Source organism: Oncorhynchus nerka, linkage group LG18, assembly GCF_034236695.1.
Source record: "Oncorhynchus nerka isolate Pitt River linkage group LG18, Oner_Uvic_2.0, whole genome shotgun sequence".
Lineage (NCBI taxonomy): Eukaryota > Metazoa > Chordata > Actinopteri > Salmoniformes > Salmonidae > Oncorhynchus > Oncorhynchus nerka.
The window spans coordinates 60,484,531-60,509,528 of record NC_088413.1 but is presented as its reverse complement, the minus strand read 5'-3'; the positions used below and the strand labels follow the sequence as shown (position 1 = coordinate 60,509,528).

The following is a 24,998-nucleotide window of genomic DNA, read 5'->3' as shown; positions in this document are numbered from 1 at the left end:
GTAGCCTCAACCGCCAGTGGGCAAGCGGCCAGTCCTCCACAGCTTACGTGAGAGATGAGCCTGATGGGTCCCTTTGCGGACAAACTGTATAAAACCAGAGGATGTACCAGAGGCCCATGGAGGGCCGCTGTACTAAGACAGCTTTGTTCTCCGCTGACTTGCTTCCAAAGTCAGTCACTGAACAAAAGTCACATTGTGCACTTGTTCCATGAGTAAACTCAGGCTGTCAACACAGCCTCCTCTGCCTACCAGAGCTGCTTCAGTCAGATGAATACTGTGCTCCTTGTGCTCTGTGTAGAAAAAAGCTCATTTACATAGAGGTGTTTTCCTTTCCCGAATGGGCTTCTCGGAGATGCCAGAAATATGCATTGTTTACAATAGCCCATTCTGTGGTAATAAACCAATTTCTAAATCCTTACCTCAAGCCCAACTTCAGGGTGCGTGTGGGTGTGTGTGCGCATGTGTACGTGTTTGTGTGTGTATTAAGGCTTTCCCTAAGGGGTGGCTAGGTTTTCCATACTATCTCACCACCACAACAAGAGAACGTTTTGACCATTCTACAAACTGAATTTATTAAGCATGCCAAATTAGGTCTTTGTGGTCTTGTTTGCATAAACTGGAGAATAGCCACCATTGTAATACAGAGATTGCTTTTGTGACCACTGACTAGCCAATTACCCCATTGGTGCTTCGAGATAGAACACAAACAGAATGTGCTGAAATCCATCCTCTACTGAGTTTACCATACTGTTTCCATGCTCTGTGTCTGCCCTATTATGTTCAGAAATGGCTACAATATCATTCATTTGAATGACAATAGAGTGTCTGGCAGCTGGTTTTTCCCAGCGTACTCCAGTCCACCCATTGTTAGACATGAGTAAGCAATCTGTTTTCTTTGACTGGGGCACAGAGAAAGTCTTATTCAATGCAAACATTGCACAACATTTTATTCATGGCCACATCACTCTGTTAGACAGTAGCACGCTCTGTGTTACTGCTATTTGATATAAAACCTCTGACATCAGCCTGTAACTGAAGTTTATTTAACTCAAATGCAGAAAGTAGGACAAACAACGTTAAATGGATCTAATTCAGGGGAATTTCCCCCCTTCTCTCTGACACTATTCAGTAACAGAGTTGATCAATACAAGCTTTGTGCCTGCCCTGACTGTTCACAGGTTCCTAGAGCAAACAGTACAGTGCAGTGCAGATACCTCATGCCCATGCACTATTTATTCAGGGAAGAAAAACTCCAACACTTCCTTCATCCTCAATTTCATCTGTCAGATATCTCCCCCAAATATGACTCTCCTGCTCAAGTCACAACTTAAATGAACTTTTACGGTTCAGGCAAACTTCAAACGACTGCATAGATGGAAGATTAACAATGCCGGGTGAGCATTGGTTCGCACCGATGTGTTCAACCCTTGAGGGTTTGACTATTGAAAGTAATACTGCAATCATCGCTGTATGTGGAGTTGAACTGTCTGTCTGTGGAGCAGAACCTGGGCTCCAGTCCCTCTGTTTGCCATTTCAGTTTCCCATCTGGTAGGAACAGCCTCAGGGATCCTCTTTCAGGCCCTCAAATGTCAGGGATGAGACACATCCTCTGCTAGAGTCATGTTGCACCAGGGAACGCCAAATGTCTGGGAAGGACATCAACAAACTAGCTTCTGAAAGAGCCACAAACCCCAAGCCTTGTTACACAATTTCATTATATTTCATTCTCTTTCCACCAAAACCATAACGCATGCAAAGATTGTAAAGTATTCTTCCCATACGCAATCATAGCCATTACATTTCTCTCTCTTATGAGGCAATTACTTATTTATTAGCTTCATGGCATTTCTTTTCCTAAAGGCCCAAGGGAAGACATTAAGTAGAAACGTAATTACCAATTTTCTCCACTGTCATCAATCATACAGTGCTTTATTCCTCCCTTCCTCACACTCTCTCCCAGTCCTTCGTAACAGCCACATACAGTGCCTTGCGAAAGTATTCGGCCCCCTTGAACTTTGCGACCTTTTGCCACATTTCAGGCTTCAAACATAAAGATATAAAACTGTATTTTTTTGTGAAGAATCAACAACAAGTGGGACACAATCATGAAGTGGAATGACTTTATTGGATATTTCAAACTTTTTTAACAAATCAAAAACTGAAAAATTCACTACAGGCTTCTTCTTTTCACTGTCAATTAAGTCAGTATTGTGGAGTAACTACAATGTTGTTGCTCCATCATCAGTTTCCTCCTATCACAACCCTTCAAACTGTTTTAAAGTCACCATTGACCTCATGGTGAAATCCCTGAGCTGTTTCATTCCACTCTGGCAACTGAGTTAGGAAGGACGCCTGTATCTTTGTAGCGACTGGGTGTATTGATACACCATCAAAAGTGTAATTAATATTTTTTTTACCCATCTACCAATAGGTGCCCATGTTGGCAAGGTATTGGAAAACCTCCCTGGTCTTTGTGGTTGAATTAGTGTTTGAATTTTCTCCCCAATTTTGTGGTATCCAATTGTTTTAGTAGCTACTATCTTGTCTCATCGCTACAACTCCCGTACGGGCTCGGGAGAGACGAAGGTTGAAAGTCATGCGTCCTCCGATACACAACCCAACCAAGCCACACTGCTTCTTAAGACAGAGCGCATCCAACCCGGAAGCCAGCCGCACCAATGTGTTGGAGGAAACACCATGCACCTGGCAATCTTGGTTAGCATGCACTGCGCCCGGCCCGCCACATTTACATTTACATTTACATTTAAGTCATTTAGCAGACGCTCTTATCCAGAGCGACTTACAAATTGGTGCTTTCACCTTATGACATCCAGTGGAACAGCCACTTTACAATAGTGCATCTAGGTCTTTTAAGGTGGGGGGGGGAGGGGGGGGGGTGGGTGAGAAGGATTACTTTATCCTATCCTAGGTATTCCTTAAAGAGGTGGGGTTTCAGGTGTCTCCGGAAGGTGGTGATTGACTCCGCTGTCCTGGCGTCGTGAGGGAGTTTGTTCCACCATTGGGGGGCCAGAGCAGCGAACAGTTTTGACTGGGCTGAGCGGGAACTGTACTTCCTCAGTGGTAGGGAGGCGAGCAGGCCAGAGGTGGATGAACGCAGTGCCCTTGTTTGGGTGTAGGGCCTGATCAGAGCCTGGAGGTACTGAGGTGCCGTTCCCCTCACAGCTCCGTAGGCAAGCACCATGGTCTTGTAGCGGATGCGAGCTTCAACTCGAAGCCAGTGGAGAGAGCGGAGGAGCGGGGTGACGTGAGAGAACTTGGGAAGGTTGAACACCAGACGGGCTGCGGCGTTGAACACCAGACGGGCTGCGGCGTTCTGGATGAGTTGTAGGGGTTTAATGGCACAGGCAGGGAGCCCAGCCAACAGCGAGTTGCAGTAATCCAGACGGGAGATGACAAGTGCCTGGATTAGGACCTGCGCCGCTTCCTGTGTGAGGCAGGGTCGTACTCTGCGGATGTTGTAGAGCATGAACCTACAGGAACGGGCCACCGCCTTGATGTTAGTTGAGAACGACAGGGTGTTGTCCAGGATCACGCCAAGGTTCTTAGCGCTCTGGGAGGAGGACACGATGGAGTTGTCAACCGTGATGGCGAGATCATGGAACGGGCAGTCCTTCCCGGGAGGAAGAGCAGCTCCGTCTTGCCGAGGTTCAGCTGGAGGTGGTGATCCGTCATCCACACTGATATGTCTGACAGACATGCAGAGATGCGATTCGCCACCTGGTCATCAGAGGGGGGAAAGGAGAAGATTAATTGTGTGTCGTCTGCATAGCAATGATAGGAGAGACCATGTGAGGTTATGACAGAGCCAAATGACTTGGTGTATAGCGAGAATAGGAGAGGGCCTAGAACAGAGCCCTGGGGGACACCAGTGGTGAGAGCGCGTGGTGAGGAGACAGATTCTCGCCACGCCACCTGGTAGGAGCGACCTGTCAGGTAGGACGCAATCCAAGCATGGGCCGCGCCGGAGATGCCCAACTCGGAGAGGGTGGAGAGGATGATCTGATGGTTCACAGTATCGAAGGCAGCCGATAGGTCTAGAAGGATGAGAGCAGAGGAGAGAGAGTTAGCTTTAGCAGTGCGGAGTGCCTCCATGATACAGAGAAGAGCAGTCTCAGTTGAATGACTAGTCTTGAAACCTGACTGATTTGGATCAAGAAGGTCATTCTGAGAGAGATAGCGGGAGAGCTGGCCAAGGACGGCACGTTCAAGAGTTTTGGAGAGAAAAGAAAGAAGGGATACTGGTCTGTAGTTGTTGACATCGGAGGGATCGAGTGTAGGTTTTTTCAGAAGGGGTACAACTCTCGCTCTCTTGAAGACGGGAGGGACGTAGCCAGCGGTCAGGGATGAGTTGATGAGCGAGGTGAGGTAAGGGAGAAGGTCACCGGAGATGGTCTGGAGAAGAGAGGAGGGGATAGGGTCAAGCGGGCAGGTTGTTGGGCGGCCGGCCGTCACAAGACGCGAGATGTCATCTGGAGAGAGAGGGGAGAAAGAGGTCAGAGCACAGGGTAGGGCAGTGTGAGCAGAGCCAGCGGTGTCGTTTGACTTAGCAAACGAGGATCGGATGTCGTCGACCTTCTTTTCAAAATGGTTGACGAACTCATCTGCAGAGAGGGAGGAGGGGGGAGGAGGATTCAAGAGGGAGGAGAAGGTGGCAAAGAGCTTCCTAGGGTTAGAGGCAGATGCTTGGAATTTAGAGTGGTAGAAAGTGGCTTTAGCAGCAGAGACAGAGGAGGAAAATGTAGAGAGGAGGGAGTGAAAGGATGCCAGGTCCGCAGGGAGGCGAGTTTTCCTCCATTTCCGCTCGGCTGCCCGGAGCCCTGTTCTGTGAGCTCGCAATGAGTCGTCGAGCCACGGAGCGGGAGGGGGAGGACCGAGCCGGCCTGGAGGATAGGGGACATAGAGAGTCAAAGGATGCAGAAAGGGAGGAGAGGAGGGTTGAGGAGGCAGAATCAGGAGATAGGTTGGAGAAGGTTTGGGCAGAGGGAAGAGATGATAGGATGGAAGAGGAGAGAGTAGCGGGGAGAGAGAGCGAAGGTTGGGACGGCGCGATACCATCCGAGTAGGGGCAGTGTGGGAAGTGTTGGATGAGAGCGAGAGGGAAAAGGATACAAGGTAGTGGTCGGAGACTTGGAGGGGAGTTGCAATGAGGTTAGTGGAAGAACAGCATCTAGTAAAGATGAGGTCGAGCGTATTGCCTGCCTTGTGAGTAGGGGGAAGGTGAGAGGGTGAGGTCAAAAGAGGAGAGGAGTGGAAAGAAGGAGGCAGAGAGGAATGAGTCAAAGGTAGACGTGGGGAGGTTAAAGTCGCCCAGAACTGTGAGAGGTGAGCCGTCCTCAGGAAAGGAGCTTATCAAGGCATCAAGCTCATTGATGAACTCTCCGAGGGAACCTGGAGGGCGATAAATGATAAGGATGTTAAGCTTGAAAGGGCTGGTAACTGTGACAGCATGGAATTCAAAGGAGGCGATAGACAGATGGGTAAGGGGAGAAAGAGAGAATGACCACTTGGGAGAGATGAGGATCCCGGTGCCACCACCCCGCTGACCAGAAGCTCTCGGGGTGTGCGAGAGCACGTGGGCGGACGAAGAGAGAGCAGTAGGAGTAGCGGTGTTGTCTGTGGTGATCCATGTTTCCGTCAGTGCCAAGAAGTCGAGGGACTGGAGGGAGGCATAGGCTGAGATGAACTCTGCCTTGTTGGCCGCAGATCGGCAGTTCCAGAGGCTACCGGAGACCTGGAACTCCACGTGGGTCGTGCGCGCTGGGACCACCAGATTAGGGTGGCCGCGACCACGCGGTGTGGAGCGTTTGTATGGTCTGTGCAGAGAGGAGAGAACAGGGATAGACAGACACATAGTTGACAGGCTAGAGAAGAGGCTACGCTAATGCAGAGGAGATTGGAATGACAAGTGGACTACACGTCTCGAATGTTCAGAAAGTTAAGCTTACGTAGCAAGAATCTAATTGACTAAAATGATTAAAATGATACAGTACTGCTGAGGTAGGCTAGCTGCGTTGTTGACACTACCCTAATCAAGTTGTTCCGTTGAGTGTGAAGTTTCTACAATGCTGCTATTCGGGGGCTAGCTGGCTAGCTAGCAGTGTTGGTTACGTTACGTTGCGTTAGGAGAACGACAATAGCTGGCTAGCTAACCTAGAAAATCGCTCTAGACTACACAATTATCTTTGAAACAAAGACGGCTATGTAGCTAGCTATGTAGCTATCTACGATCAAACAAATCACACCGTTGGGACTGTAATGAAATGAAATGAAAATGTGATACTACCTGTGGAGCGAAGCGGAATGCGACCGGAATGCGAAAGTTCTATTCAGTAGACGTTGGCTGGCTGTTGGCTAGCTAGGAGTGTCTCCTACGTTAAGGACGACAAAATAGCTGGCTAGCTAACCTCGGTAAATTAAGATAATCACTCTAAGACTACACACTCTAAACTACACAATTATCTTGGATACGAAGACAGCAAAGACAACTATGTAGCTAGCTAATACTACACTAATCAAGTCGTTCAATTGAGTGTGATAGTTACTACAGTGCTACGGTAGCCGGTGAACGTATGCTAGCTGGCTAGCTGCTAGGCAGATAGGAGGACGACGAAATACGATAATAACGCAATTATCACTCTAGGACTCCACACTCTAAACTACACAATTATCTTGGATACGAAGACAGCAAAGACAACTATGTAGCTAGCTAACACTACACTAATCAAGTCGTTCAGTTGAGTGTGATAGTTACTACAGTGCTACGGTAGACGGTGAACGTGTTGGGCAGATAGGAGGACGACGAAATACGATAATTACGCAATTATCTTTGATACAACGACGGCTATGTAGCTAGCTAAGAAGAAATTGCTAAGATTAGACAAATCAGACCGTTGTACTATAATGAAATGTAATGAAATGGTTATACAACCTGCAGACCGAAGGAGACCGAAGCGCGGATGCGACCGGCTCGCTCCAACCCGGAAGTTGGCCCTTTAGGAGGAGTTGCTGGTGCGCGATGAGACAAGGACATCCCTACCGGCCAACCTCTCCCTAACCTGGATGACGCTAGGCCAATTGTGCGTCGCCGCCGCCGGTTATGACAGAGCCTGGGCGCGATCCCAGAGTCTTTACAGCTGACGCTGCAGTACAGCGCCCTTAACCACTGCGCCACCCGGGAGGCCCTGAAATTCACTGTTTGACTGAGGGACCTTACAATTATCTGTATGTGTGGGAAACAGAGACGAAGTAGTCATTAAAAAAATCATGTTAAACACTATTATTGCACACAGAGTGAGTTCATGCAACTTATTATGTGACTTGTCAAGATCATTTTTACTCCTGAGCTTATTTAGGCTTGCCATAACAAAGAGGTTGAATACTTATTGACTTGGGACATTTCAGCTTTTCATTTTGAATTAATTTGTACAAATAAAAAAAATAACATTATTCCATTTTGACATTGTGGGGTATTGTGTGTAGGCCAATGACACAAAATCTAAATTAAATACATTTTAAATTCAGGCTGTAACACAACAAAACTTTGAAAAGGCAAGGGGTGTGAATACTTTCGGAAGGCACTGTGTAGGACAGGACATGAGTTTGCAGCACCCAATCCCTCGACTCTGTATGCATAACAGTGACACGGTTGAACCAAAATAAGCAATGGTTAAGGATTGGGTAATCCAAGCTTCGTAAGGTAGCTACTGTCCTTCTACAATATGAGACAGAGGGGCACTCCACTTTTCTTTTCCTGAAAGTGTCCAAAGTACACCCCTGTGCCACCTGCACTCCCTAACCAGAGTATGAAGTCTGAGTAAAACATGGCCTTGTATTAATGGCTGGTGAGATGGAGAGCCTATTTGGATTGAGAGATGGATCCAGTGGGTGGGCAGGCAGGGATCAGGAAAGGTCTTAGACAGGATGTGCTGAGAGGTTTGTCGTGTCTAGAGACGAGCATAGCTCTCACTCTCCGTCCTAACAGGATGCTGTAAAGCTGTCACGGAGTGAAGGGGATCTGATGACTGCAACATGAGCAACACTGTTCCACTAACACTGTATGCAGGCCAGGGAGCCCCACTCCTCTCCCCCCTTTTCCCCTGCCACCTAGCAAACAGTGTGGGCACTGTTGTAGCCTGGAGCTGGGTTGAAGGTGGTGCTACAGCATGCCTTACAGAGGCTTGTTATTGTATGTGACTGACTCTGTGTGTGTGTGTGTGTGTGTGTGTGTGTGTGTGTGTGTGTGTGTGTGTGTGTGTGTGTGTGTGTGTGTGTGTGTGTGTGTGTGTGTGTGTGTGTGTGTGTGTGTGTGTGTGTGTGTGTATGTGTGTGTGTGTGTGTTTCAGAGGAGCTGAAGTGTGCCGCGACCACATGTCCTGCTCTGCCGGTACCTTCCTGTCCTGAGGGCTCGGTTCTGACCAAGAGCTACACTCCCCCTGCTGGCTGCTGCCCCACTGTGCCCCCCCAGTGCACCTGTGACCTCCGCGCCTGCCACAAGCCCCAGTGCCCCTCCGGCCAGAAGACTGTACCACTCAGTCAGGCCACCGGCAAGCCAGGAGACTGCTGTGACATGTTCGAGTGCCAGAAAGGTAACGTATATAACCATAGCAAGCCATGAATTTGATGAGAGAAGTGGTGCTGGTGTGAAATTTAACTCCACAATTGTTCCGTGATGAAAAGGAGAGTCACGAAATAGATGGTCATTTGTTGTCCAAATACATTTTTATGGGGTGTAGCTGCAAATAATCTCAACACCACAAAGCATATTAAACATAATGGATCTCATTATGCATATTGTGTGTGTGAAGCGTGCTCGCAACTGGTGTTCTCACCCTCTGTGTGTGTGTCTATCTGTCAGAGAGAGAGAGAGAGAGAGAGAGAGAGAGAGAGAGAGATCCTGCTTGGTCACATATCCAAAAGGTTCAACAGTTAATTGATGGGAATGCTTTTTATGTGCTCCAGTCTTCCAGGGGGAGTGTAGTTGAGTCAGGCAGGCCGGCAGGGGCTGAATGGCGGCTGCAGAGGCTAGGGGATCAGTGTTTTGATAACAAGTGTCTGCTGCTCTTTGGGTCTGAACTGGACGCCCTTTGTGCCTCCCCTACTGGCAGTTAGCTCTGCATGACTGCGTCCACATTAGAAATCACACAGAGAGGGACTGAGGATGAAGATATGGCACATACCCCCCTAGTATCCCCCAAGACCTCCCCAGAAGGTCTTTGGGGATATGTGTTGGGTGCAGTGGTGACTTTAGCATGTAAATATTGGTGGGGCAAATTCAAATATGCATGCCAGCAAAGCCATCTCACAACACGGCACTAAACAATACATTAATTGCACTATAATGGCGACAAACGGTTCCCACAAACTATTAGGGCCTACATAAAGCTGGCCCAACAGCAGAGCTTTCTTTTCAGCATCATGGAGTGAATCCTTACCACTGCTACACCGGATTATCAGTGGAGCCTTGTCTGGCAGCTTTAAGCACCAGCTCAGAGCAGCTCACAGATTACTGCACCTGTACATAGCCCATCTATAATTTAGCCCAAACAACCACCTCTCCCCCTACTGTATTTATTTATTTATTTATTTTTGCTCCTTTGCACCCCATTATTTCTATCTCTACCTTGCACATTCTTCCACTGCAAATCTACCATTCCAGTGTTTTACTTGCTATATTGTATTTACTTCGCCACCATGGCCTTTTTTTGCCTTTACCTCCCTTATCTCACCTCATTTGCTCACATTGTCTATAGACTTATTTTTTCTACTGTATTACAACTCAAGGGCAGAATACTGACTGTGTTTGTTTTACTCCATGTGTAACTCTGTGTTGATGTATGTGTCAAACTGCTTTGCTTTATCTTGGCCAGGTCGCAATTGTAAATGAGAACTTGTTCTCAACTTGCCTACCTGGTTAAAAAAAGGTTAAATTAAAAAATATATTTAAAAAATCTCCTTGTACACCAAGTCAGAACCATAGGATAAATAAAGGGGGCATATAAGCAGACAATGAAAGCTTTTACAATAATCATGGATGACATTTCTCTAACACAGGCTGTAGGCTACATGTACACCACCAAGTTAGTACAGTATGATAAGTTGTCAGGGAGAAAGAGACCAAAGTATTAGAGTACACATGGCACATAGCCTACTAACATCTTACTACACAACATACACTTAGAATGAATTTCTTAGCTACAGTATACATATCTCCCTGGCATATTACATAATTTATGCAGTAGCATACAATACATTTTTGGAATCACCTTGTTGTGCTGTCTTCACTTGAACAGTACGGAGGTGCGGCGGTCTTTCTTGTGGGCAAATTTTGTCATCAAACTTTGTCATCAAAGTCTGACATTCTCTGGATTTATGGTGCTTTCAAGACAACTGGGAACTCTGAAAAAACAATGTTGAATCAGGACGTCAATGATCTTCAGGTCAGAGCTCTAAAAAGAGGCCAGAGCTCCCGCCATGGAATTCTGAGTTGGATGACCGTTCAAAACGTATCTTCCCAGTCTGAGCTAATTTTTTTCACAGTTCCCACTGGTTTTGAACATGGCAGAAGTCATGCTGGATTGATAGCATGCCCAATGTATTCAACCTTTGGTGTTGCATGGGAATGTTTATCCTTAAGCTTGGAAAAGAGACCCTTAAACCCAGACTTGGACCACACACCCTCTCCACTGAATGTCAGGCTAGTGATTGCTTTGCAATGCTTGCAGTTAGCGAATTTGCCATTTTCAACTTGTTGTGTAATGGTTATGGCCGATGAGCACCGATATATTTTGTCTATAATTTCTCTTCAAATGACAAGGCTTGAAAATTATTTTCCAGTAGATTGTCAACTTGATTATTTACGATGACTGTTTGTCTGGCTTGCTAGCTAAGATTTTGAAAGTATGATGTTGACATGATCAGTCCAATCAAAGCTGTGGTAGATATAACGTGATTTGACGTCATTTTACCTGTGGCCAATGACCTTAAGCCTTCTTGAAATAGCACTTCTAATGTAACTCTATGGCAGCACCCAAGGGGCTTAAATTTTCGAGCTCTACCCAGTAGATTTTGTGGTGACGTAGTGTCCCCATGAGTGACAGAACACTGAGCCAATCATGATGCAACTAGAGAACATTACCAACTATGTTCTGTATTTTCCGCTGGCTGCCCCACCACCTCAGAAAGCACTGAGCTAGGCTGAAATGTTTTTTTTATGTGGCTTTATTAACTCAATTATTTATTTTGACATGGTTTGCAAACTGATATGTGGCATGTATTAATGCCAAAATAACATACAAAACAGGCAACAACAACAAAACAATTGTTTTTTGTTTTGTTATTTTTTGCTAAACAGGTGGGGCTCAAAATGAATGACTGTTCGCTAATGGTTGGGTCACTCACAAACACTAAAACCCATCCACAAAACAAATTCTAATCCGATTCATTAATCACAACGTTTGGGATTCCTAGAGTATTTCGCAATGGAACACATAATAGTACCCAACTTTCAGTGACCTAAGGCATTGAACAAATGTTTTTACAGACCCGAGGTTGGCTTTTGGTGGGTATTTGGTCAGGGTCAGTGTACAGAGTACTATGACAATGGGTCGGACCCGTGTGTTTTGGCCATGTTTGACAAGACGTTTCCAGCTCTAGCTGAAGAATGGGTCTGGGTGGCTGGGCAGGAGCTGGCATGGCCTTCCTGACCTGATGTCATCTGATATTACAGATGGTTCCAAACGACCGTGTTAACAGCAGCCTACTGTTTATCAGCCCTTCGACGAGCAAACAGAACGGACTTCATCGCATGTAGCATTTAGGTTTAACCACAGCTTGATGTAGACTAGTATGGTACTTGCTTTCCAAGAACATTAAAGCTGTGAACTTGAATCAAGCTCTACAACCACACGAAGTGTCTGGCAATTTTAATCAAGAATGCATGGTAGAAGTCTTGATGTGCATTATATGGGAGGAAATTGGATTCACCAGAATTAATATGCTGAGACCTCCATTGAGAAACTTCCCTCAGATTTTTTGTTTATAATTTGGTTTTACATTTTTGTTTGCTGGAAGAGACGGTCACACCATGTTGAATGTAATGAATGTTTTAGGGTGGGCCAAAGTCAGGGTTTCATGCAAGGGCGCAACTTTGGTTTTAGAAGTGAATCCAGTCTGATATTTTTTTAAATGTTGAATCCAGTCGGATAAAAGCATGAATGGAATTTAGTGTTCCAGCCTCCAGTTTGTTTTAGGGATTACCATTAACAAATACTGTGGAAATCACGTGAACATCCTGCCTTTTGACTTCCTATTTTTTCCATGCATTTACATTTCTGTCTGGCGAAGTGCTTATTGTATTTTCTCGCAGGCAGGCAGGCAGGCAGGCAGGCAGGCAGGCAGGCAGGCAGGCAGGCAGGCAGGCAGGCAGGGAGAGAATCCCTGCTTTACTTTCAACTCAGTTGGCCCACCTGCTTTGTATTAAAGTGCAGGGCTGGTCCAGGGGGCAAGGAGAGGGGTCAGAGCAGTGCTCTATCAGGGTATGGTATACAGATGGAAACCTTAGTGGGGCTAGCTACATCTGTTAGCATCTGGGCAGTTATTTACCCCTCCTTCTCCTCCATGGCATATCAAACCATGACTTGTTTACATAATCACTCTCCAGCAGTAGCTAAATCATCATGGTTTTGATGAGAAGTTAATGTGGTCTTTCAAGACCCTGAGTCAAAGGCATTGTCAGTGAAAGTGTCAAAGACAAATGGCTGTGGTAATCACTGAGTTAGTTTGTCAACATCCCCTCTTGTTTATTTGGCAATAACACAGAATCCATTTGAATGAAATTATGGACATTTAAATGATGGAACTTTAATAATAAACTAAATAGAGAATGGGCTTGTCCTTCACCACACACACACGCACACGCACACACGCACACACACACACACACACACACACACACACACACACACACACACACACTATCTCCCGGAGTGTTCCAGGAGTATCGCGTGCAGTGAGTGGACAGTTGTGTCTGCGAAGCGGCTGCTCGGGGCTTGTTATGAGTCTCTAATGATCCGTACGGTAGTCATTGTTCTATGGGCCGGCGTTTGGAGACAGACAGCTGAGGTTTCCGGTACTTACGCTGGCGTTACTGGGCCTGTCTGCTGTCTGCATCCCAGCTCTCCAGACCACACTGTACCAGCACAGTCTGCTGCTGTTTTCTTTTACCCAGCGCTGGGATGAGCTGAGCTGAGCTACGCCGCGAGTGCTGTCTCCACCAAGACTTCACAAATCTCTGCTGAATTCCACCTAATGGAGCTGGCTTCATTGTCTAATGCTGTTGGAGCCCAGTGCACAGGGCTCTCGGCCCAAGTGCCTAGCTCTACACGACTTTACCACAACACACTGCTCTTCCATCCACAGCTAGCTACACTGTAATTATTGCTTCTGAGTTAATGCACGGATACAGAAGCAACAAACTCATTCTGTCCCGGGGTGGATCATGTATTTTATACATACCAAATGGGATGGTTTAAGCATAGTACATTCATTCATTTTATTTATTTATTTAACCCTTATCTTACCAGGTAAGTTGACTGAGAACACATTCTCATTTACAGCAACGACTTGGGGAATAGTTACAGGGGAGAGGAGGGGGGATGAATGAGCCAGCCGTTAGTGTATGTTAGCCATCAAGAGCCCTACATATCGTTCAGGTTGACAGAATCTGTTTCCTCTTCCACTTCCCCAGTTTCTCCCAAGTGTGTCCACAACGGGAAGGAGTTTTCAGAGGAGGAGGTGTACCGTATGGACACGTGCTGGCTCTGCCAGTGCCGAGGAGGGATATCCTTCTGCTCCAAAGCAGAATGTGCGGAACTCGACTGTGAGAACTTCTACATCCCGGAGGGAGAATGCTGCCCAGTATGCATAGGTATGTAACAGTATAACTTTAGAACGTCCCCTCGCCCATACCAGGGCGCGAACCAGGAAACTTCTGCACACATCAACAACAGTCACCCTCGAAGCATCGTTACCCATCGCTCCACAAAAGCCGCGGTACTTGCAGAGCAAGGGGAACTACTACTTCAAGGTCTCAGAGCAAGTGACGTTACCGATTGAAACGCTATTTAGCGCGCACCACCACTAACTAAGCTAGCCGTTTCACATCCGTTACACTCACCCCCCTTTTGACCTCCTCCTTTTCCGCAGCAACCAGTGATCCGGGTCAACAGCATCAATGTAACAGTATAACTTTATACCGTCCCCGGGCGCGAACCAGGGACCCTCTGCACACATCAACAACAGTCACCCTCGAAGAATCGTTACCCATCGCTCCACAAAAGCCGCGGCACTTGCAGAGCAAGGGGAACTACTACTTCCGTTTGTGATTAGTGTTGATTGTGGCCAGACTGGCAGGGGGGGGGGGCACTAGGGAGGCAGGGGGCAGACGTATCAAGCACATAAGGCTTTAGTCCACTCTCCCAGGGCACCCAACATGCCATACAATGGCCTTACCTTAATCCCTTCCGTTTACATCCAGCTCGACTCGAGTCATTAACATGCTTCACATACAAGGACCGGTCAAAAGAATTAGCCATGTCTAGGAAGTCAGGAACATAAACCTCCTTTGAGTGACTGCTTTGGCTTCATTATATCTGGTAGCCTTAATGGAGGTTGACATGTTTGTACCTGATCTCCTCACTAAAACACATGTCCTCAGAGGCAGGTAAAAACACTGGTACCTGCGGTTGGAGCTGTTGAAAGGGTTTGGGCAGCACATGTGGACAACAAAAGACTGTCTGGTGAAGTACACTGTCTGGTGAAGTACACTGTCTGGTGAAGTACACACAATTTCAAAGATTTCACTGAGTTACAGTTCATATAACGAAATCAGTCCATTTAAATCAATTCATTACGCCCTAATATATGGATTTCACATAACTGGGAATACAGAAATGCATCTGTTCGTCACAGATAAAATAAAATAAAGTATGGGGGTGGAACAGAAAACCAGTCAGTATCTGGTGACCATATTTTGCCTTATGCAGCGTGACAGATCTCCTTCGCATAGAGTTGATCAGACTGTTCTGGCCTGTGGAATGTTGTCCCACTCCTCTTCAGTGGCTGTGCGAAGTTGCTGGATATTGGAGGAAACTGAAACACGATGTCGTACATTTTTAGCTTCCAGGAATTGTGTACAGATCCTTGCGACATGGGCTGTGCATTATCATGCTGATGAATGGCACTACAATGGGCCTCAAGATCTCGTCACGGTATCTCTGTGCATTCAAATTGCCAAAATGCAAATGATAAAATGCAATTGTGTTCATTGTCCGTATCTTATGCCTGCCCATACCATAACCCCACCGCCACCATGGGGCACTCTGGTCACAACGTTGACATCAGCAAACCGCTCACCCACACAACACCATCTGCCATCTGCCTGGTACAGTTGAAATCGGGATTCATCCAGCTTGCCAGTGGCCATTGAAGGTAAGCATTTGCTCTCTGAAGTCGGTTACGACGTCGAGCTGCAGTCAAGTCAAGACCCTGGTGAGGACGACGAGCATGCAAATGAGACTGTTTCTGAGACTCATCACTGAGACTGTTTCTGTGCAGCAATTCTTCAGTTGTGAAAACCCACAGTTTCATCAGCTGTCTCAGACGATCCAGCAGGGGAAGAAGCCGGATGTGGAGGTCCTGGGCTGGGGTGGCTACACGTGGTTTGCGGTTATTAGGCCGGTTGTACTTACACATTCTAAAACGTTGTTGAAGACAGCTTATGGTAGAGAAATTAACATTCAATTATCTGGCAACAGCTCTGGTGGACATTCCTGCAGTTAGCATGCCAATTGCACACTCTTTCAAAACTTGAGACATTTAGTGTTGTGTGACAAAACTGCACATTTTAGAGTGGCCTTTTAGTGTCCCCAGCACAAGGTGCACCTGTGTAACGATCATGCTGTTTAATCAGTTTCTTGATATGCCACACCTGTCAGGTGGATGGATTATCTTGGCAAAGAAGAAATGGTTACTAACAGGGATTTAAACCAATGTAAATTTTTGATCTTTTACATCAGCTCATTGTTCAGTGTATAATGCTGATGGTGGTAGCCAGATTTGTCTGCCTGTGTTTTTGTAATTGATCAGACACATGAGAGGGAGGGAGACAGGGAGGTTATTGGAGGTCAGTGTCGGAGGTACACCTGGAATGTTCAGCCCCTGAGATGATGGGGAATGCTTTCATCTTGTACCCCTGCTTGGCCAAAGCTCCAGTCATTGAGGAGGCTATAGTCAGAGTTATTGTGGTAAGCTGGGGGTGGCACCTGGTTCATGGTCGTTATTAAGAGGAACCTCCGGTTCTGTACCTGATAGCTGTCTCATTTACAAGGCACAGCTGCATACCTGTTCTAATCCTTTTCGTAGGCTGGTCAAGTCAACTAAAACCCTAAAAGTGCTTGAAGGCTTGTGTGTGAGTGCAATACAATGTGTATTTTTAGGCTCACTATTGATAGAGTGAGAGATGGATAGAAAGAGAAAGAAAGGGATAGATAGAGAGAAAAGCAGAACTGCTTCATATTCGTGGTAATCACACCCAGACGGAGGAATCACAGCAGCCAAATCTCTGCTGGAATCAAAATTGGCAAATAGGACGTTGGCCTTAGGGATACCCCCCTTCTTCACCACCCACACACACACACACACACACACACACACACACACACACACACACACACACACACACACACACACACACACACACACACACACACACTGCTGCTGTGGTAATGGCCTGCCTCTGTTATCAATAAACAGTTGAACAAAAAACAATTATGGTTATTTAAACTCTTAAGTCATCAGAACAGGTCCCAGAATTCTAAGCACAATGTGTTTTCTGGGTTGCTTCTTAAACAGCTGGCTTTATTATGTTGCTGTTCCTAGACTTCAAACAAATGGGTAAAATCGCATGTTATGCATGAAATGCTCTTGAATGGGATTTCTTGCTTTGGAGTGAAATTTTTGACGGTGAACCCTGAACTGGTCTTTGGCCTTCGGGGGCACTGGTGAAACTGGATCTGTGTGACTTGCACATGGCTGAGGGTACTCCTCTTAAAGGGAATGACTGGACACTGCAGAGACAGGAAATTAGATATGTCTGTCTTGCTTTTAATGAACTAATCTCGCTCCAATATGAAATTATCCGATACCATGCTCTTCCATCTAGCTCGAATTACATACATTATACATTAGACCTACACTATATGTACATTAGATCCCTGTACAGTTTCTTTACATCCTCTCTGACTCCTTAAAGAGCTTTGGAGTGTTCTTCCACCGGTCTTGGTGGCGACCAGTTTCTCCTGGTCCCTCCAGCAATATCCTGCTTCCACCCAGGACTTTGTTAACTCAATTACGTGGATATGTACATACAATGAGTATACAAAACATTAAGAACACCTGCTCTTTTAATGACAGACTGACCAGGTGAATCCAGGTAAAAGCTATGGTCCCTTACGAATGTCACTTGTTAAATCCACTTCAATCAGTGTAGATGAAGGAGGAGACAGGTTAAAGAAGGATTTTTAAACCTTGGGACAATTGAGACATGGATTGTGTATATGTGCCATTCAGAGGGTGAATTGGAAAGACTACATTTAAGTGCCTATTAACGGGGTATGTTAGTAGGTGCCAGGTGCACCGGTTTGTGTCAAGAACTGCAACTCTGCATGGTTTTTCATGCTCAATGCTTTCAACACTTTGGAGAGTCCATGCCCAGATGAATTGAGGCTGCAAAACAATCCTACAGTTGTGTGTCATACAGCATATGTACCACACAGTATTTACAAGTAAGGATGGTATACCAAAGAGCACAGTATAGTTCCCACACTTCATCTCCTTCTGATCCCAGCCTCTATCTGTCTCCCTCTCTGTGTGTCCAGATGTGGAGCTCCTGTCTATGGACAGCACGGAGGCCAGCTGCTGGGTGAACAACAAGCTGCGTGGCCACGAGGAGCAGTGGAAGGAGGATGACTGCACCTTCTGTCAGTGTGTGGATGGAGACCCTCACTGTACCGCCATGGCCTGCAAACAGAGCTGCCAGAACCCAGTCAAGATCCCAGGAGAATGCTGCCCCTTCTGCGAGGGTACGGAGAGAGAGCGAGACACACACACACACACACAAACAGTCGCGCACACACAAACAGTCGCACACACACACACACCTGCTTCATAAATGTGTGATCATATTGTACCTAATCACATACAGCATTGAAGTAGTTGGAGATTTAAGTTTGAAAATAGCAAGGAACAAGTCCAATTTTAGCATGTTCAAGACATACCCCTTATTGTCAAAAGCAACCAATGTCCTCATAAGGAAATATCTGACGTCGCACTTCTCCAGAAGCTTAATATTACATGTGCAAGCAATTGACATACCATAGGTTTTAATGGTAGATGGAATGTTCCTTTCATCTAGCCTAATAGGGCTGTAAAGACTGTATAATATAATGTATACTCCGTTTTTAATCTAATAACATTTTTGAAAGCACAACAACCTCAATGTTTCTGATGTTTAAGGATCAGGGGCACCATAAATTGTATCTGTCATTCCATTGAGCTCTACATATGGCCAACGTAGTGTATCTGCCAAACTGCTGTCATAAACAACTTACAACTCGGCAGCTGATTTTCAGGAAAACACCCCCATTAATGCAACCCCCTCAAATGTCAATGTAGCTATATCAGATGTGCAACAAATCAATGTACAAGTGCGTCCGCCAATTGACGTCTTCATCTGTAAATGGAATAATTCCTAATTCGTTGGCCCAAGCTACAATTCAGTTCTGTTTTACAATACAGTCACTTTGAGCTTAGAACCTGACTGGTGGAACAGAACTGTGGGATAGTCTCTCCCCCTGCAGCTATGTAGAGGCCATGTTGGTGGCTCATTAAAGGGGAGGCCGCACAGCATTCTTCCACTGCAGGCTCCTTTGTTATTTTTTATTGGTCCAGACTGCAAAATGAGACCCACCTCCATGAGGTGCAGCTTAGACTGAGGGCTTAAGGCTGCTTAATTGGAGTGGATCACTGTTTTTTTGTGAGCATAATTAGTTACAGCTTGTTTGGTGCTCCTCCCACTGAACGTGGCAAGATAATGGGCTCCCACCCAAACTCCACCTTAACATCCTCTGGTTGTGGCTCGTACATGTGTGACCCAGGCCAGCAGAACACCTCATCGCTGACCGGCTCCAGTGAGGATGAGGCCCTGACCAGGGCCAGAAGCCCTCTGGGTCTGTCCAGTGCCAGCCTCTGACACACCAGACTCCCACATAGGGCCTACTCTGTTAGGGGAGAGAACCAAGGCAAGGCGTGCTCCTGCACTCCAGGTCATTTAGACAACATGTGAGGTGCTCATTCATCAGAGCCCTTTGATAGAGAGCACCTACAGTATCTTCTGTAATGGGCCTGCGTTTATCTCTTATCACAGCACTCTCTGATAGGAGCAACGTGAACACTGAACTATTTCTGTTGGCATGGAGATAGATGTGTAACATTGCGTGTGTCTAAATGTATGTTTCTTTACTCTGAACTCTCAATAAAGCCTCATTTCAGAATAGTATGACATGTCTGTGAGTGTTATAGGCTTCATAGTGTCAAGTATAGTATGGCATGTCATAGAGAGTTATAGCAGCATCATATGAAGGTTATAACCTACTGTTCTATCTCACAGAGCCTTCGTATGAGACAGTGAGCCCCATGCTGTGTCCTCGTCTGGAAAACTGCTCTCGATCAGGGAAAGACTGTCCCTACGGCTTCCAGCAGGACAACAACGGCTGCCTGCTCTGCCAGTGCCTCAACCGTGAGTCTCATACTGGATGCAAAGGGTTAAACCCAGATACGCAAACACACACACACACTGTAAACACACACACACCGTAAACACACACACTGTAAACACACACACACCGTAAACACACACATACTGTAAACACACACACACTGTAAACACACACACACTGTAAACACACACAATACCGTAAACACACACACACTGTAAACACACACATACCGTAAACACACACACACACTGTAAATAAACGCATACCGTAAACACACACATACCTTAAACACACACACACTGTAAACACACACATACCGTAAACACACACACACACTGTAAACACACGCATACCGTAAACACACACACACACTGTAAACACACACATACCGTAAACACACACACACACTGTAAACACACGCATACCGTAAACACACACACACACTGTAAACACACGCATACCGTAAACACACACACACACTGTAAACACACACATACCGTAAACACACACAAACACTGTAAACACACACATACCGTAAACACACACACTGTAAACACACACATACCGTAAACACACACACTGTAAACACACACACACACACACTGTAAACACACACACACACACTGTAAACACACGCATACCGTAAACACACACACACACTGTAAACACACGCATACCGTAAACACACACATACCTTAAACACACACAAACACTGTAAACACACACACACTGTAAACACACGCATACCGTAAACACACACACACACTGTAAACACACACAATACCGTAAACACACACACGCATACCGTAAACACACACATACCTTAAACACACACACACACTGTAAACACACACACACACACACTGTAAACACACACACAAACACTGTAAACACACACATACCGTAAACACACACACTGTAAACACACACACACACTGTAAACACACACATACCGTAAACACACATATACTGTAAATACACACATACCGTAAACACACACATACTGTAACTTGCTTAAAATGACGATTCCCTGGCACGTTATCTCCATAACACAGATATAAGCACACACACTAAGAAATATCTGGGGCGGGGCAGCCTAGTGGTTGGAGCGTTTGACTAGTAACCGGAAGGTTGCAAGTTCAAATCCCCGAGCTGACAAGGTACAAATCTGTCGTTCTGCCTCTGAACAGGCAGTTAACTGACTGTTCCTAGGCCGTCATTGAAAATAAAAATGTGTTCTTAACTGACTTGCCTAGTTAAATAAAATTAAATAAAAATAAATCTGTCGCACCTCATGTGTTTCCATAGTATTTTGCCGTTTTAAGTTGTAGGAATTCTCAAATGAAAAACCCTAATGCAAACTAACATGGTGTTGATGGTAAGATGACCTCCATGTGAACTGTTTCAGATGAATCCTGCCCTGACCTGGGGGCATATTGCTCCCTGCAATGCCCCATGGGATACGAGAAGGATAACTTTGGCTGCGAGGTGTGTGAGTGCAGCTCTCCAATGCCCAAGTGCCGACCCCTGACCTGCAGCAAGACCTGTCCCTACGGATATGTGTAAGTCCTCTGGATCGTCTCCACATCTTCAAGTTAAGCACTGCTCATTATTCACCCCTTAGTTTCCACTCTGATCAAAGGCTGTTACAGCCCCATTGGTTACGACTGAAGGCCAAAGCCTGAAGTAATGGTGATTTGTCTGGTTTATTATTGACATGGGCCCTAACATACAATCCGGCCTCTCGTTAGCTGGAAAAACACTCTATGTTTGTACCATGTAGGTATAAATAGGGCTCCTCCTCTCATTGTTTGTTTTGTTCAGTCGTGTATTTTGTAATGATGTAGACTTCAACTGTGTAAACACTTTTATTTTTTGATTTTGGTCATTTGAGCGCGCTACTACTCACACTGTGAAATCTTTGGCTCTGGCAATGGAACACAAGCGTGTCTTGGCTGACAGGACGATCAGACTCTGTAAAAACATGACTGTAGATCAGTGTGTACAGACAACATCATCATTCTCCAGGTGGAGTAGTTGGCAGGGTGCAGATACAGGTCTCAGTGGGCAGAGAGGAAGTATACTTTTACACACCCGGCAGCCTCACCTTCTCCCCACCTGCTCAGATCTAAAGGGTCATTCAGGGCCAATCAGGGGCCAATCTGTGTCTCTGTGTGACCAGTGCGGTGTCCGGTGCTTCAGCCCCTCTACCCCTCCCCCCACACTCTCATTTCATAAATCATCTTTCCGTCTCAAAACAACGATCAAAAACACATCCCCACAAAAGCGGTCTCTATGAAGTGTATACAGTGAGATTCTGCTGGTATCTGAACCATGCTCTCTGGAGCCTCTGCTCAAGATGGGCCTGATATGTCTGCACAGGATGCCAGCAGAGAGTCCCCCCGAGGGGGAAGAGGAGCAGGAAGCATTCATAAGCACCAGTTCAGGGCCGGCTTCAGAAGTCTGAATCCTCGATGAGCCAAGCAATGCATCAATCTTCTAGCAGAGTGGTGCTCCTATAATGGACTAGTGAGAAGATACAAAGAGGTGGCACAGAGACGGCTTTGTATAAATTGGCTGCATTTATAACCTCTACAGAGAAGTCAACTATATCATTTTTTGCCTCAAACACTATCCTTGCTATGTATGAACAGTCCAGTTCTCTTATCTCCATAGGGTAGAGGGGGACATCATGTAAGCAATGAGCAGTGGGCTGTCAGAGTGGGTGAGAGCCCTAAAGGTGTGTTTACATTGACATTTGGCATAGTTGAACGCCTTCGAGCAGGACACAAAGGGGGACTTAAAGTGTTTCCCCTCCTCAATGGGTCTAAATCATCATCGGACCTGATAGGAAATGCACGGAATTCTCCTGTTGCCCAGCACGCTGGAATTTGTGCAGAGCCAGCAGTCCCAGCCCCAGAGCCCAGCGCTGTGCACGAAATTCCACACACCACCTTTAAACAAAGCCCAGTTACCAAGATGGCCAGACTCTCTGTCTCTGTGTTTGTACACTGAGGGCCCAGCCAGCTCAAAGCTCAGCCTGGCCTCTCCATACTGTCATTACTGCTGAATCAGTAGAGATGTGACCACTGCTAGTGGCAGGGCTCTGTCTCCGACTGCCTCTGGGGGCTGTAGTAGAGCGGGTCGAGAGCTTCAAGTTCCTCGGTGTCCACATCACTAAAGATCTTTCATGGTCCAAACCCACCAACACAGTGGTGAAGTGGGCATGACAACACCACTCAGAGGCTGAAAATATTTGTCCTAGGTCAAGATCTTCAAAAAGTTGCACCATTGGAAGCATCTTGACTGGCTGCATCACTGCTTGGTATGGTAACTGTTTGGCATCTGACTGCAAGGCGCTACAGAGGGTAGTGCTTATGGCCAAGTACATCACTGGGGCCGGACTCCCTGCCATCCAGGACCTCTATACCAGGTGGTGTCAGATGAAGGCTCTAAAAATTGTAAAAGACTCCAGCCACCCAGGTCATGGACTGTTCTGCTACCGCACAGCAAGCGGTAGCAGAGAACCAACAGGAGCCTGAACAGCTTCTACCCAAGCCATAAGACTGCTAAATAGTTAGTTAATTAGTTAACCAAATAACAGTGGTGTAAAAAGTGCTCAACTGTCATACTTCAGTAAAAGTAAATATTATATATCAAATTCCTTATATTAATCAAAGCAGAAGTCACAATTTTCTTGTTTTAAAATGTATAGACAGCCAAGGACAGACTCCAACACTATTTGCAAACACAGCATTTGTGTTTAGTGAGTCCGTCACATCAGAGGCAGTAGGGATGACAACACATAATATGGATAGGTGCATGAATTGGACAATATTGGGAAAGGGGGAAACCTAGTCAGTTGCACAACTGAAATGTATCTACTGCATTTAATCCAACCCCTCTGAATCAGAGAGGTGCGGGGAGCTGCCATAATGGACATCCACGGCGCCTGGGGGAACAGTGGGTTAACTGCTTTGCTCCTCAGGGGAAGAACGACAGATTCTTAGCTTGTCAGCTCGGCGATTCGATCTAGCAACCTTTCGGTTAGTGGCCCAACGCTCTAACCATTAGGATACCTGCCGCTCCATATTGCTGTCCTGCCTGAGCATTAGAAATGTAACGAGTACTTTTGGGAGTCAGGGGGAATGGATGGGAGTAAAAAGTACATATGTTCTTTAGGAATGTAGTGGAGTAAAAGTTGTCAAAAATATAGATAGTAAAGTACAGATATCCAAAAAATGTACTTAAGTATTACTTCAGAGTATTTTTACTTAGTTACATTACATCACTGCCCAATAGCTATCGGAATATCTGCATTGACCCTGCTTGCACTAACTTTTTTGATTCATCACACACGTTGCTGCTACTGTTTACCATATGTCACTTTATTCCTAGTTATATGTATATATTTACCTTAATTACTTCATACCCCTGCACATCGACTCGGTACTGGAACCTCTTGTATAAAGCCAAGTTATCGTTCCTCATTGTGTATTTATTATTACGTGTTTTACTTTTCTATTATTTCTCTTTTTTCTTTCTCTCTGCATTGTTGGGAAGGGCCTGTAAGTAAGCATTTCACTGTTAGTCCACACCTGTTGTTTACGAAGCATGTGATGAATAACATTTGATTTGGGTTCATTTCCTGTTTTATTTATGTGGCCTACAGAGACTAATAGTGTAATTAATCCAACCTAACGGAATCCATGTTTAATTGAAAAGGGCCTTATGGGTTACAGATTCCAGAAAAAGAGAGTATGGGAGACACACAGAGAACGAGACAGAGAGACTGGAGTTGTAATAGATGAACCCATCTCGATTGGGCATTTCTCAACCTGCTGCTCGTCTATGTTTTATGACCTCTATATTTGGATCCAACTAGGTCACATGCTCTGTGTCCGTTCCTAACTCATCTATGGTTTTCTCTCTGCGTGTATCTACCTTAGCTTTTGGCCATTCAGTGGGGGTTTAGTTTATTTCAGAAGCCGCGTAGATCGTCTCTCAAACTCTTCTGGGTTTGTTTTTTCTGTGTCATCCCTGTGTCTACTCTGTTTACAAATCTGTTTGTCATCAAATCAACCATGATGAGCTCGTAGTTAATGGAGAGCAGGGCCCTTCAGTCTCCTTAATCAACCTGGCTGC

At 45.8% G+C, this 24,998-nt stretch overlaps 1 protein-coding gene across 1 annotated transcript in view; it reads left to right on the top strand.

Moving 5' to 3' along the window:
• The window catches only part of LOC115145375 (cysteine-rich motor neuron 1 protein-like), a 51,209-nt gene that overhangs the window by 11,729 nt on the left and 14,482 nt on the right, over window positions 1-24,998 (top strand). Inside the window, exons 4-8 of the mRNA XM_029686891.2 lie at window positions 8,364-8,606; window positions 13,766-13,945; window positions 17,955-18,158; window positions 19,745-19,873; window positions 21,262-21,415. Of these exons, the coding sequence (XP_029542751.1) occupies window positions 8,364-8,606; window positions 13,766-13,945; window positions 17,955-18,158; window positions 19,745-19,873; window positions 21,262-21,415 (910 nt within the window). The remainder of the gene's footprint in view (window positions 1-8,363; window positions 8,607-13,765; window positions 13,946-17,954; window positions 18,159-19,744; window positions 19,874-21,261; window positions 21,416-24,998) is intronic.